The sequence below is a fragment of the Mixophyes fleayi genome, chromosome 2 (genome assembly GCF_038048845.1).
Source record: "Mixophyes fleayi isolate aMixFle1 chromosome 2, aMixFle1.hap1, whole genome shotgun sequence".
In the NCBI taxonomy this organism is placed as follows: Eukaryota; Metazoa; Chordata; class Amphibia; order Anura; family Limnodynastidae; genus Mixophyes; species Mixophyes fleayi.
The window spans coordinates 44,657,594-44,673,781 of NC_134403.1; the positions used below are offsets into that span (position 1 = coordinate 44,657,594).

General features: G+C 40.3%; 1 protein-coding gene across 1 annotated transcript in view; it reads left to right on the forward strand.

Moving 5' to 3' along the window:
- RDX (radixin) overlaps positions 1 to 16,188 on the forward strand; it is a 58,351-nt gene that overhangs the window by 24,464 nt on the left and 17,699 nt on the right. Inside the window, exons 3-7 of the mRNA XM_075198890.1 lie at positions 6,758 to 6,841; positions 7,476 to 7,571; positions 9,270 to 9,544; positions 12,343 to 12,426; positions 13,563 to 13,709. Coding sequence (XP_075054991.1) covers positions 6,758 to 6,841; positions 7,476 to 7,571; positions 9,270 to 9,544; positions 12,343 to 12,426; positions 13,563 to 13,709 — 686 coding nt within the window. The remainder of the gene's footprint in view (positions 1 to 6,757; positions 6,842 to 7,475; positions 7,572 to 9,269; positions 9,545 to 12,342; positions 12,427 to 13,562; positions 13,710 to 16,188) is intronic.

Consider the following 16,188-nt stretch of genomic DNA (forward strand, 5'->3'; position numbering starts at 1 on the left):
TGTCGACAATGGTATGGGGTTGTCCTGTAATCTTCATCACTGATCATCCTTCTGTGTCAGTGTTTCAAAATTAAAGATTTGGATCCATTGTATTTTCCTTTCCTCTGATATTGTGATTACCTTTTAATGTATGTCCTGATTCTCCCTAAACACAATATTTTCTGTAGAATTATAATCATGCTGGGGCTAAAGCTTTAAATTCCCAACATTCTACTGGCAGGAACACCCGCTGGGGACATGCATATTTGCAGTCTGTGCATGTCAATAGCAACGGTAAACAAATGACAACTACTTCAGAATGAGGTCATCATATTTGCAAGTTTTAAATACCTATTCAAAGCACAGACTACTTTTACTACACTACATGTACGTATAGGAGAGGCTTTAAATTGGACATGCTGTCTTCACATAAAAAGACAGTAATGTCACAACATCAATTTACAATCTAGATGACAAAAGTATTTCTGTTTACGCTTCAATTCTTCTTCCCAAAGCACAGGGCAAAGTGTTTCTAGTTTAACGATGAAACGATGTTCCAATCCTGAAGTGTGTATGCAGTCAGGACTAGCAGTGTAGGCAGATCTCTATGGAGTGTGCAGAGTCACGATGGTTATGACAGATGAACAGCACAGATCTGAGGTTAAATCTTGTAAAATGTGTACAGTGTGTACACATGAAGCAGCTGCTGATCAGGACTTTTTTTTTTCCGGTTGTTTAAAATCGTTGACCATATCGCACCGGGTGACATTTTCTGTAGCGTTATTCCAGCCCACCTGTTGGATCGGGATATGCAGAGTTGATGTAGAAAACCGCTTTATAAATTTGGGACTAGAGTGCCATATAGTCGTGTTTCCAGTACATTCCTGATGGTATCGGCATTATAGCGTAAGTTACCATAGCTTTGTACACCCCATTGTAACTGCAAGCAGACAGCATGTGATAGACGACACAGCCTGACAGGCATTGCAGTAATAGGAGCTTCTGTTTGCAAGCGCTCTGTGAGCAGAGCACTGTGGACTATCCATACATACTGTGTGATGGCGATGATGGAGAATGTCTGCCTGCCACTTGGTCTACACGAAGTGTAGACCAAAGAGTGCCGGCTACTTCGTGGCTCAACCATCCTCTCAAACCAGAGGCACCATTTAACTTGTCAAGAAAAGCTGTTGCTCTGCCATTGATAAGCCCCGTCTGGTTCCTCCACCAAATATACATATAATGTATGGGGATTTGTAGAGTCTGGCTATGTATTAAGCCCGCCACACATGGGTTAATCCTGGCCCCTGACTATGGTTATCTTATGACTGCATTCACCATCATGTTCGATAATGAATTAGATCAGATTATCAGACACTCCTACTACGACCTTGCTGCTTGTTTAGTAACGCTTAAGGAGAGCTACTTTAATGACCCCCCCCCCCCCCCCCCCAAACAAAAAAAAATTGATCTCTGTTTTCACAGGAGCAAACTAAGTTGTATCAGGCGTTGATTGTTTGCACTAGAACCTGAAAGCGTAGGGTGCTTTATTTAATTGATTTAATTGTAATCGGTAATAAAGGCTAAAGTATTTATGTAGGTATACGGTTTTCCTAATGCAGCTACTTCCTATAAATACTTATTCCAGACACATGTTGGAAGGCTTCTGTTTAAGTGTTGAGGAAAAGGTAACTGCTTTAATACTGGCTGCTGCTCGTAAACTTTGACTGCTACAATTATGATGAGAATTTACAAGCGAAAATGTCATCTCTATAATGAGAATTAATTGTAACTGCTGATAAAAAAGTGCAGTGATAGCACAGTGGCCTAGTGGTTAGCACTTCTGCCTCACAGCACTGGGGTCATGAGTTCGATTCCCGGCCATGGCCTTATCTGTGTGGAGTTTGTATGTCCTCCCTGTGTTTGCGTGGGTTTCCTCCGGGTGCTCCGGTTTTCTCCCACACTCCAAAAACATACTGGTAGGTTAATTGGCTGCTATTAAATTGACCCTAGTCTCCCCATCTCTCTCTGTCTCCCTGTCTGTCTATGTCTGTGAGTGTGTGTCTATATTAGGGAATTTAGACTGTAAGCTCCAATGGGGCAGGGACTCATGTGAATGAGTTCTCTGTACAGCGCTGTAAATGATGATGATTGTGTGTTTTTATAGGTAATCCAAAACCAGTGTATGCTCACAATGACCTATTTAAAGTTTTTTAAAACCAGATGTGCCTTTTATCTCTGCAGATGGTTTCCTTTTTCATAGCTAAATAAGAATTTCACTTTGCAGCATTGCAGCCTATTTCAGAACAAGAAAGTGTTTTTTTAATCAGTTTTTCTCTAGTTCTAAGAAACAGAACACCACAGAAATCTATCGCTGCACAGAGAAGCCTATTGGTAGAAAAGTTATTTGCATTGATATTATTGTCATGTATGAAGACAGGTCATAAACGCTTACATATATGTATTAAAACTGCAGGATACTTCCAAGGAAATACATAATTGAGGGCTAAAAAGAATATCCAAAGCGGGTGCTTCCGAATTTCCATGTTCCATGTGATTCTAACATCACGTCATAGTTATGTATAAAACTGCTTTCTATATTTTGGTAGTTCCCTAGTCTAGCTCTTTGTTTTAGACCTGGCCTGGACGACCTGTGGCTCTCCAGGTGTTGTGTGTCTACAAGTCCCAGCGTGCTTTGCCAGCTACACCTGGAGGTTGTGCCTGTTTCATAGGGTATTCATGAAACTTTAAGTGGCTTTTGACATGAGCGAAAAATTCTCTTTCAAGTTCATATTGGCTATATCACCTTTTATTTAAAAATTTTGAGATGCGTCGGAAGCATTGTTTGACCTGCCAGTATTCCTAGTAAAAGTTATTGTGGTATGATAGGTCTACAACCTAAAGAGAGCCTGGAGATATAAGTGGGCGTAAATCAATGCATGAAACGAATAGCCAGGTTGGAAAAATTTGGGAACGCAAGTCAAGTGGCCAGATTGGTCGGTGTACTGGCTTCATTTGGTCTTCTAGTGTCTTGGTGTACGCAGATTAGATTGTAAGCTTGGTTGGGCATACAAACAGTGTCTGAAAGTGTGTGTATGTGTTGTATCAAAATAATGAGATCTGAAGTGTATAAAAATACTCATCTACTCTCTTCCGCCAGAGGGGAGGGAATGGCTGAGCGATCCTTGCTTTTAAAGACATTATCATCAACTGGTAATTTATTACTATTTTAATGGGGAGTGGGACTTTAGGATGCCTCTGCAGTCTCGCAGCATTGTCACCAAGCTTAATGCTTGAATTACCGTATTTACCCATGTATAAGACGCACCTGTATAAATCATGTGAACAAATTGAGGATAATGTTTTTTGCGGAGTAATTGTGCAGCGGATACTACAGAGAGGAGTGACTGAGTTCTAACCTTATTGCTAATTCTGCCTTTACCAGACAGAGGAAGCATCTGACAGGGTAAGTCTTCTTTCTTCTGTCCGTTCTGATCCCGATACTGGAAAGTCGCTTACCGTCCTCTTCCTGATGACCGGATGTCCAATCAGGACTTTGACAAAGTCCTGATTGGACAAAACGCCAAATGCAGAATCAGGAAGTGTGCGTTCCAACTGCGGTTCATGCACCACATCTGGTCATCGAGAAGTGGACGATAAGCGACTTTCCAGCATCGGGATCAGAACGGACAGAAGAAAAAAGACTTTACTGGACAGAGAGCATCTGACAGGGTAAGGCAGAATTAGCAATACCACTGTATAAGACGCACCCAGTTTTTAGACCCCAAATTTTGGAGAAAAAGGTGCGTCTTATACATGGGGAAATACGGTACATATATTTGCCATTTTTTTTTCTAGGTTTTTACGAGTCACATCGTCTTGTTATCGATCTTCTAATCATCCAGGTGCCTCTGGTTTTTGAAGTGTTGGGATAGAATAACCTGTAGCCAACAGGATTCTCTGAATAGGTCTGATATTGTTGGAGGCAGTAACCTGTTCCCTCATATGAAGATGACTATAGTGAGGGCTGGACTGTAGGTGACAGGGCAGTGTCATGAAGTGAGGAGAGGAATGGAGACAAGCGGGGAGTCAGACTAAGAGTTAGATGGTGGACGGAGCAGGGGAAAATTCTGCAAATAAGTCTCTGGTCCAGTAATTGTGCTGCAGTTGTAGAATTGTTGACATCTTCTGATGCCTGTTGCACTTAAGTGGCAGGGAGTCGATTCCTTCCTCTGGCCATTATCAATAAGCAAGTCCACATCCATTATTTATGCCACAATCCTGCCAGAGTAATTAGTTCACTACATTTGGTTACCTGGAACACTCCCTTAACATGCAAACTATGGATTTCTTGATATAAATATCCACTTGGTTATTATAAATAAAAAGTCCGGCCTGTTACAATAAAATGTGCGCCCTTGGTAAATATACTTCCACTACAAAATGAAAACCGCTTTGTTCCCTAAAAACACTCTGTTCATCTTGATTCAACTCGCACGTTTACTTTCATGCCATGTATTTTTACATCGCACAGTGCAGCTGTTTTTTCCTTTTTATCTATTCAATTGATTTTTTTGAACCTGTTGCTCATCCTTCCTAGTCCATTGTTGTCCTCCTCCTCCATCCGGCTGGAGTCGCTGACATTTGAGGGCCCACCGATAAGCTGGTTAGATGATGGCTGGCAGATGGCTTCTAGTGATAAACCATTCCATAATATTTAGCTGCTGACACTAATCCCGCAGTTGAAAGCAACTTTAACAGCCACCGAGTCTGTGGAGTGAAAGGGTTATTCTTCCCTGGACTCGCAGGAGCTATAAATAGTCATTTGTTTAATGGGAGTGATTAGCACCTTTTAAAGTAAGCAGATTACCCTGCAGTAGTGCAGGTATTTTTATGTGTTCTAATCCCTTTGTTTTGCATCAACTTTATATGTCCGAAGTTGTTCCTTGGATGTGGCTGTCCAGAAGGGGACAGACAGCCATACTATAATATAAATATATGAAAACATATAAATAATCTAGATGCGTAATGTTTGCCTCTAAAGAAAAGTTTTTTTTTTTGCTGTGAAATACTTAATGTTAAAGCTGTATGCAAAATGTACATTTTCTGTATAAGCTCCCTCTCATCCAGTAACACCTCAGGACTCTTCAACAGGACCAATGCAACCTATCAACTCTCTAGGAATTAGCGGCATGAGGCACCTTTTACAGGTTTTTCTGACCTTGTGAACATTGTAGTGTAAGGCTAAAGATTGGTGCAGGTTTCAGCTCTGCATATAGAATGTGTAGGGTGAGTTGCTGTCACACATAGTGCAGCATTCATACAGATTACTTGTGCTTGTGTGCCACGAGCACAGTGGTCACACTGCTTTCTATGTGCAAGCATAAAGTATGTGTGATTGTAGAGTTTACTACATGGGCACCCAAAGTGCCTGTTTTACTGGCCTAATGCTCTGGCCACCAGTTGGTCAAGTCCAATGAAAAGGGCGCTTGACCAATTATTTATAAAGGTCTCATTGGCTACAGGTTGGTTCCAGGCCTATCCACTTTGTCAATTATAACCTCTGTATGGTTTTTACATCTGTGTAGTAGATAATTCCGGGCAAATGGCGTGATCTCAACATCTCCCAATGGCGGCGTATACACCAAATAGCACTGTACCAGCTCCACCACTTTCTAAGTATGGAATGTTAGAGATGCACTGTCATTTGCACCAATTCTGCAGAGCAAACTACAGCTTCCACTCATATTGTTCAAAGCAAATGTATACTCAACACTGGGATGCAGGCTTAAATGTCTTGGTAAAAATATGAACCCAATACCTCTTGTTTTCATTTTGCTAGATACACACAAATATGCTTTAAGTACGAGCGCTGACAACTGTATTTTTGTTTCAAATGTATAATCAAGCCTGGTTCATTGTACAGAATAATGTAGCGGCAAATGCTTAGTCGGAGAGAACCTTCAAAAATACAGTACACCTGAGAAATTCTTTTCCTTAATGATTTTAAATTGAATTCTATATATTCCAGTTTGCTGAATTTCATTTCTTCCATTCCTCCTCTTATAGAATTTTTTGTGAGAAGTGATTTAAGGGTTAAGGTTGAATATTACTGTAGTGCTGGAGGACAGTAACTGCGTTCTCTCTAGCAGGAGGTATGAGCGCACAGAGAAGGGTCATCCGTCTCCAGCTGTGCTGCGCATTGTCCTCTATTCTGTTGCGCTGCACATACTGAGGAATCAGTGTGTCCACTTCTGGTGTAATTACCTTTTGAAATAGACAATTCTCAGAAGCCAGCTAGCTTGTGATGTTGTCTTTGTACAGAAGGCAGTGTTCAGGAAAACTTTGTGGAGTCACATATTTGCTTTTCATTTCTATTTTGGTCCTTCTGATTATCTTGAATTACATTGTTCACCTCACTCTGTGTTGATTGCTGCTGCTGAACAGCCCCGCAGCAGAGAAATACATGACGGCGTCCTATTGTCTTCGGTGACATTTTCCTAATTTCATGTGACAACTGATAATGTCACATCAATCACATCCTGTTAGTTGTCTTGTCTGTAAGCGGCAAAGTCCTTGTAGAAACATGAGCAGAACTGGTTCATGGAAAACCTGAAGGCATCAGTCTCTGGTTCCTCTCTGTGCCTCTGGCTAATTCATAGTCATAATTGTGTTGTAGGGTAAAATTGTGCGTCCTTTTGTTTTTTTGTTTTTTTTTTCTTTTAACAAATAAATATTTAATGGATAACCCCATCTTTTATTTTTATTTTTTCATGTGAAGATAAATGTACGGGTCACTACCATGGACGCGGAGTTAGAGTTTGCCATCCAGCCGAATACGACTGGTAAACAGCTCTTTGACCAGGTAAGTTTGGATAGTACATCGTTCTGAGTTATTTATCATGTTCCATAGAGATCAGCCCAATCAAAGCAAGTAACCATTTTACTTGCTGATGTAGAAATAAATCTGATCCCAAACCTTTCAGTCTGGTGTTCGATTCCTCAGTAGGTTTTGGCTCCGTCGTGCTAAAATAGATTCACAGTATTGCGGGGAAACAGAATTAATCAAATTTGGTGCAATATTACAAATATTTATTTTACCAGTGAATAAACATTTTACAAATGGTTCAAAAACTCTTTGGTCCCTGAGTGTATACTCCTATAGTAAGTTATAGGGTATTACCACCCAAAATGTATTTTTTTTTTTACTATTTTAGTTTGTGAGAGGTTAGGTATGTAAAAAACACAAACCTATACATTTATCTCCTCTGCTTCCAGGAGGGCCCTAATAATTGGCAGAGTAGGATTTTCTTCAGTTCCCATTTGCAGAGCTTAAAGCATTGTTTTGAAATATTATATTGAGTGATTTTTGTTCACCTGAGTAATGTTTTAAAGCATAATACTGAAATCATATGTAATGTGTATTACTGAAGGTTACATACATTAATGTGTGTGGGGGAGTTGTATACTGTGTTAAATATTTTTTCCCCTCTGTTTAGGTGGTAAAAACAGTTGGCCTACGTGAAGTGTGGTTTTTTGGGCTACAGTACGTGGACAGTAAGGGTTACTCCACATGGCTAAAGCTTAATAAAAAGGTTTGTTTGTCAGTTTTTTTTGATCAGTCTAAGCATTGTTCAGAACTGGGCTTTGATATTTATTTATTCAGACTTTTCATAACTTTTTTTATTTATTTTTTTCATTTCAAGTTTTTTAGACCTTTAGTGGGTAACTATTTGGGACTGTCCGGGAAACACTGTTGTAATATATTCTCAGATATACAGTATGAGAACCGAAAATATCTGATTTCATGGCTTGTTCATGTTTTATAACTTTGCAGTAGCCAAAGAACCTGAACCACATTATCATAACCACAGATCAGTGCTTCACGGTGTCATTTTGTGGTTTGCCTCTGTTTCTCCTGTATATTGCTAAACAGACTTTAAAGACTTAGGAATGAGTTAAGATTAACAGTCATACAATTTATGTCTTTATTATATATAATTTCATCCCTATTTTCGGTGTAAGGCTGGGTACACACTATCATCTGATTGGCCAGATAATCGGCTGAAAACACAGTAAACCGCCGATTGGCCCAATATCACAGTAGTGTGTACCCTGGAACGATGAACGATCATCGTTCCAAAGCACACAAAATCATTGATCAAAGATTTTCAAACTGCACTGAAAATTTGCGATTCCCGGAGAATTGCATCATGGAGGCTTGAAATCTGCCCATTTCACTAGGAAGTGGGCAGATGCGGGAGAATTGTCAGCTCTCCCGGAGTCCTGGAGACCTACCCAGATTTCGGGAGATTCCGGGAGAGTTAACAAGTATGAATAAAGAATACATTTATTATGTTTGGTTATAAGTTACTTTGACTTCCTTGAACAAACTCAGGTTTGCGGGGGCGTTGCAGGGCTATTATACACAATCATTTAAGTCCTGTATACAACTGTAACTTTATATTGGGAAGCGGTGGGATAAACCCATCAACCCCTCCTCATCACAGACCTTTGGGGGAAAATTAGGAAGCAGAACTTCTGTAAATGTGGAAACGTTGATTATTTTGTTTCTGTTTCTCACTGAATAATTTGGGTTAAATTGAATCATTGTACATAATTTTATACAGGTGTGAGGCAGTGTAAAACATTATTATTAAGGAGAACTGGTCACCCGGCATCACTATTCTTCCTCATAACAGATAAAGGGGGGCCCAGGAACGAGCATAGCACAGTGCCACCGCTTGACTTGGAAGTTGACTGGAGGTTTTAGCTGGCGGAGCACGTACCATGAAAATCTGTTTAGTATTTTAAAGATAAGATATAATAATTGACTGACTTGAATAAGTCTCAAACACCCACAGGTAATGTGAAACATCCCTCTTGTAATTCAGACCATGTGCTATGTGCCTGGCAAATATAACGATCTAAAAACACCTCTGGTTGTCCCAATGTTGCACAGGGGCAGATGTGTGCCCTCTCCCCTCAATGACAGTCACACTGAGACAATATTCCCTTATTCTGCGGAACTTGGAGAAATAACAAACAATACGATTGTCGGTGTTCTTTAGCTAACTGCTACACTTAAAGTCTGCATTAGATCAAAGTCCTAATTGTAGGCATTGTATCGTGTCTTGTGACGCCCATTTACTGCAGCACTGAACCTAGCACGTATTTCATAAGCTGGATTTTATGATGACCACAATTTTACATAAATATGCTAATAGTAATTTATTTAACAAGTGTTTTGAAGCCATGAAGTTAATAAGAGCTCATTTGTATGATTTTTCCAGGTGACTCAGCAAGACGTCCGGAAAGAGAATCCTCTGCAGTTCAGGTTCAGAGCCAAGTTTTTCCCAGAGGACGTATCCGAAGAGTTAATTCAGGAGATAACCCAGAGACTATTCTTTTTGCAAGTTAAAGAAGCGATATTAAATGATGAAATATACTGTCCCCCCGAGACTGCCGTCCTGCTGGCTTCCTATGCTGTGCAAGCCAAATATGGGGATTACAGCAAGGATGTCCACAAACCAGGTTACCTGGCCAATGACCGCCTGCTTCCTCAGCGGTAAGTGGGGGACCAGATATCCAATACCATTCTTCTAATGAATGGAATGGCCGGGCATTTTTCTTCTTATTGATTGTCATGTTCGCAGAGAATGGGAAATCAAATGGAATCTGTAAATACATGTCCTCCTTTGGAAAATAAATGGTTTGGACTTTTTCTCTCCAAGGCTGAGAACAATAGCTTGCGGTAACTAGCACAGATTTGAAAGCACAGTTTGTGAACCAGTTTATCTTCATAAATGTGTCAGATCCCGTCATTTTTTGTCCTATATTTATCAGGTATTTATTGCTGTAATGTTCTGAGTGATGGGACTGGGGTAGCCGCTATAAAATACTGTTTGTAGGGATTTGTTTCACTATATCGACTAGAATACTTTACTAAAACACTGGAGGGTTATTCTGAATAAATTCCTCTGCGTTTGGTAATACACATGGGTGGTGTTGTGCTGTTTAAATAGTCGTAGTGATGGTTTCAATACAGAAAATAAATAGCTGCATAGCCCTGTTATTATCTGACACAATCGTATGCCCTGGTACAGCCAAACTATAGGAAGGGATGGCCTGGGGCTAAGATCCATACCAACTGATACCACCATTGTTGCACCCAGCATTTTAAAGCAAATGCATTTTGTTAAATGCTCTGTGCCAGGTGCTTTATTCTACGAAAACACTATCGCTCTGTAATGTCACTAGGGATTCTAATGCTGGGTACATAGGCCATGGTATCATGCCTTCAGTGCAAGACCATGCCAACTGGATCTAATGGTAACTGCTGGATCACTTACCATATATTCAGGTTACATTGCACCTACTGATATTAGTGGAGACATAGTGGGATGTTGATGGGTCACAAAGGTCTCCTCTGGTTATATAAAAATAAATTGTGAACATTTTTTCTTTCCTTAAAGTGAAGTATTAATAAAATGTCCTACATTGCAGACACTTGGTAATGTGTGGTGTGTATATTTATCTAGTGTGTACTTCATACATACAGGTATTCTTATGTTCTGACAACACATGTTTAGCTAGGCTAAGACCATTTGCCCTTTACATAGAAATCACTGGGGGACAGTGCACATAAACTGATGATGCGGGGGAGTTTCTGTCCTTGTCATCCGCCCCTGTAACTCCCCTGTGTGCACAGTCTGTGTCTCGGTGATCTCTATGGTAGTGGGAGTTTCTCCTCCATTGACTTGTCACATTAGAGGAGAAGGGATATAAAACCACCTGTGATCCCATGGCCTTCCAATTACAGGAGCCCTTAACCAAAGCCGCTTGTAAAATCCAGAAGTTGTTCGTTAAGGCTCAGACCAGCTCTGGGGGTAAATGTATTAACATGCAAAGGGAAGCTTCCCTTTACAATGCAGCGCCGCTTTAAATTTAATCGCCGAAGACGCTGAACTCGCGGGTGTTGAAGAACCCGCATGTTAATACATTTAACCCCTGGTCTTTCGTGAAGACAGTAAACCGCTGATTGGCCCAATATCACAGTAGTGTGTACCCTGGAACGATTTACTGTGCAATAATGTTTGACTACATCAGCTTAAGCTTGTTTTGTTCAGCAAGGAGAACACCATGAAGCAATTTTAGTATTTGTTTTATGTTTCAGTATGATGCTCCATAAATAGATTCATAGTGTTTGTTTTTCTCTTGTCTCCTACTTGCTGTAAGATCCCACATATTCACTGTGAAGTTGCTAAACTGTCATCCCTAGAGAATTCACTGGAAAATCTGTTTTTATCTTAAACTCTCAGAGAGCCAGGCACTGACATTACTGGACACATGCTTTCTTTGTAATATTACACTAAATAAAACGTAAAGAGCGAACGTGTTAGGTTTTCCCCTTTCTTTGGTGTCTCGGAATTTATAATCGCACAGTGTGCTGTTGTGAGATGTGAGCGGGATTGCAGTGTAACTACTATGTTGTATAATTTGTTTCCTCACCTTCCAATTCCCCCGGCTCTGCTGACTTTCAGTTAAATACTCCATTTTGTTTAATTCTTTATTTACTCTACTTAAACAGAATCTGTGAGACCAAGTGCCTGCACTGTATCTACAGCCCCCATAGTAAATCATTTTCCTCGATTTGACTGTCGCCGCTGCTATTTAAATGGGGACAGGGTTTCCTGATTCTCCAATGTTTTGTTTATTCGCTGAATTAAATGGCTATGAATCCCTGAAATGCCAAATTTCAAGATTGGCCAAATCCATTAACCCATCTGTTGATAACTACAATATGAGACAAGTTGTCCCTGAAATGGGTGACTATGGTACAGCTCATGAGTAGAGTCACGCCAATAATTCCAGACGTGTTTTCCTATTTGAGATACCAGGAAGACGGAAGCACTGAAAACAGCAGTTCCTGTATTAATCCAGGGGGCAAAACTGCAGCAATCGTGTCATATTTCAGCCAAAACTAAATACCATCTATATTTTGTGGTTGGTTTTGCACAAATGTTTTTTGGGTTGAATCTGTATTTTGATGCTATGAAATATCTTTGTTTTTGTAAGTTCGTCTTTTGTATTTACAAATAAATTAAATAAACCCTCAGAAAAAAATCAGATGGTGGCACATATGTATACTTAAGCAAAGATAAACTGCAGTATAGAACATTGGGGTCTGTTTATTTGCACTGAAGCAGAACAATCACTACATGTATCTGCAAAGATCATATTGTTTTACACAGTGTTCGCTCAGCCATGATCTTGAACTCTTCTAACATTTGGCCTCCAGTGACTTTATTTTTTTTGTTTTTTGTTTTAAAGAATGGTTTCTCATTGTTATGTGTGTTTTTTCAGTGTTCTGGAACAACATAAATTGACAAAAGAGCAATGGGAAGAAAGGATACAAATCTGGCACGAGGAGCATAGGAGCATGTTAAGGTACTGACTGCTACATTACACTTCCAGGCTGATGAATGGTGAAAAATGGCCTATTTGTTTGAACATGTAAACTGTACTTGTACTGTGTTTGCACAGGGACTAGGCAGTAAGCTACGTAACTATAGAACTCTAATCTTCAGTAGGTGGTATGGTCTTTCTTATAACACACTAGTGTTACCATTTGATGTGATGTCACTGAGAAAGTACAGATATAACTTACAGGAAAAAATATAGTGTTGCTTTTCTATCTCGTGAAGCTAATTAAAAGGCAAGTTGTAAGCAAATTTTACCCAGAAAGTCCAAATTGAAGTTGTGGGTTGCTTGCTCTGACGCACAGAATGGGCAGACTTACCAGTCTTAAGGATATAAAACAGAGGAAGCAGCTGTAGAACAGGAGATGTGGGATCTGCTAGGATTGTGTAGAATGTTGGCACTCGCCTGGCCAAGACTTGTAGTATGGGAGGCCTGGCCAGCTAATGATGTGTTGACCTGGGTGTAGCCAGCCAGCGAGTGGAAGGCCAAAGAATGAATCTGCCACTTTAATATTTCGGCAGTGTCGTTAGATAACTTCTCTGTGTGCACTGCAGTAACTTCCCTTGGAGTTCTCTTTAAGGAAGAGACCTACAGACCATGGGGACTGGCTGGTGGAATTTGTGTAGGTTGGCTAGCTGTAGACATGTAAAACAGGGTTGGGAGTGGCAAACAGGCCACCTTAGATGTGTAACAAGTTGGTGGGGAACTGGCCAGCTAGAGACCGATGAAACATTGGTGGTGGTAGGGAACCTACCAGCCAAACCCTTATGAATAAGGGTTGGTGGTGTGGAAGTGACCAGCTTGACAGATGTAGATTAGCTCATGGCCAGTTCCTCCCATTCTACAGCATTAACATCTCAGGAGCACAGTGTACACTGGTGTACATACAACTCTTTATTAGAAAACACTTTCTAGTTAGAGATGCTGACTGTATAGTAGACTATCGGCATAGATATTAAGATGCAAACAATTCTTCCCTGCACGGTAAACCATCAGGTGGATCATACAAGATACTTTGTGTCTGGCATATATGTTCTCGGGTATATTATCGTCATGACATCTGTAGAAATGGAATATCCTCACTGTGACATTTCTGTCTGCAGGGAAGACTCAATGATGGAATACCTGAAAATTGCCCAAGATCTTGAGATGTATGGTGTCAATTACTTTGAGATAAAGAATAAAAAAGGAACAGAGCTTTGGCTGGGTGTTGATGCATTAGGTCTTAATATTTATGAACATGACGACAAGTAAGTGATAACTTGAATTTTCTATATAAATCATCCTGTTTAGAAATAATTTTCTATGTACATGGAAAGATGTCTGTTAAGTACCAAGCCTCCATCTTTATGCTGCCTACCAGTCTGTTGATCAGTACTATGCCACCCTCTTTATACTGTCTCCAAGTCAGTACCGTGCTATGCCACCCTCTTTATACTGCTTTCCAGTCTCTTCAGTACTATGCCACCCTATTTATACTGCCTCCCAGTCTCTTCAGTACTATGCCACCCTCTTTATACTGTCTCCAAGTCAGTACCGTGCTATGCTACCCTCTTTATACTGCTTTCCAGTCTCTTCAGTGCTATGCCACCCTATTTATACTGCTTTCCAGTCTGTTCAGTACTATGCCACCCTATTTATACTGCCTCCCAGTCTCTTCAGTACTATGCCACCCTCTTTATACTGCCTCCCAGTCAGTACCGTGCTATGCCATCCTATTTATACTGCTTTCCAGTCTGTTCAGTACTATGCCACCCTATTTATACTGCTTTCCAGTCTGTTCAGTACTATGCCACCCTATTTATACTGCCTCCCAGTCTCTTCAGTACTATGCCACCCTCTTTATTCTGCCTCCCAGTCACTTTGTTACTACAAATAGCGCAAATTTATATGACACACCCCATGTACATGTGCTGTTATGTGCCATATCTGCTCTGCCTAATGAATAGTGTGTGTGTGATGTATAGGACTGGTTTGGGCTCATCACACAACAATCACTGTGCTGCTTGCCTCTAGTAAATGTGCTCCATCTGTACGGCTCCCTCCTATCACCATCCAGTCAGTCTCCCTCTTTTTACCAATACAAAGAATAACCTTTCAGTGCTGGGTATGATGGTTGTTCAGGCTGCCAGTTGAGGATCTGCACTCCCCAATATCAGTCCAAAAATTAGTGAATACAACAGCGTGCAGGAACTACCATAAAGTTCATAAAAGTATCCGTGGATAAAAAAAACTATTTTATAAATCCTATATTAAAATACACAAAAAAATCATAGTAATAGAACTCTTGGATAATAAACACATTTAAACAGTGTTAAAATAATTAGTGCAAATAAATGATCTCAAAGAATAATATAAAGCACTTGGTCTACTGACAAACCGTGTAAGAATTGTAGCAACAAATATATCAATTGTGCCTTTATAGTAACTCTGATAGATTCCTTAAATCCAATCTCAATGGGATACAGTGGCAGGATTACAGATCGCTTATTGATGATCATAAAGACATATCTTGGCTATTGGACCAAACAGAATACAACCTCTAAGGAAAATGATTTGAAGTTAGCAGGTAAAGACCTGCAGATGAAAGTTCAAAAACAGCAGAGCTTCCTATGGGAGATAATGATGTGCAAAAAAAAACACTTCCCGATGGCCACTAGAGTTTCTCGCTGTTTTCAGGTCCATACCTGATTAGTAGTTATGAATCTTATGTCTCCAAACTGACCTGTCTGTTAGAACGTGTAGTCAGACCCAGGTCTGCAATGACGATGGATAGCACGGCCGTGCGCTTCTAAACCAGGCTCATGTAAAATGTCCCTCCTCCTTTCCAGCGAGTTCATTCATAGTCTTAGTAGGAGATGAAAACTCTGAAGCACGTCTGCCAAGGTGGAGCGCTCTGATCTAATTGTATTAGTGAGCAATAGGGATCCAAGAGGTGACACACACAAAACTATCCGGGAGTTCAGTCATAGAATCTGTCTTAAGCGCTTCATTGCTCAGGGGACATTTCATCAAACACTTATGAGAATGACAGCATCTCTCCATAGAGTTAATCAATTAACACAAACCTGTTTAAAACCTGTCAATATAAATGAATACACAGAATAACCTAAATGGTTGGACAGCACGGTGGCTTAGTGGATAGCACTTCTGCCTGTCAGCAGTGTGGTCATGAGTTAATTTCCCGAGCATGGCCTTATCTGTGGGGAGTTTGTATGTTCTCCCCGTGTTTACGTGGGTTTCCTCCGGGTGCTCCGGTTTCCTAATTGGCTGCTATCAAATTGACCTTAGTCCCTCTCCTCCTCTCTCCCTCCCTCCCTACTCCCCCAATGGGGCAGGGACTGATGTGAATGAGTACAGTGCTGCGGAATTAGTGGCGCTATGTAAATAAATGATGATGAAATGGTTTGAAGACACATAGTGTTTCAAGACACTATTTTGATAAACATATGAAAAATCCTGATTGTTTAAAGATAACGGGGGGGGGGGGTGAATTAACTCAAGTTACCCCTAAGGGTGGAGATAGATACAAAATGTTATGTAAAAAAGAAGTCTTTTGGATTTGCCAACTTAATTCTTTGTCCCCTGAAGGCCTTAACATATCCCTCGAACTGACTGAGTTGTTAAGAAGTCTGAGCAATCAATCAAAAGTTGAGGAGAATATTTTTTCTTAACTTTTATAGTTATTTTTTGGGGGGTTCAAAAAATCAGGTATTTTATGCACAAGAC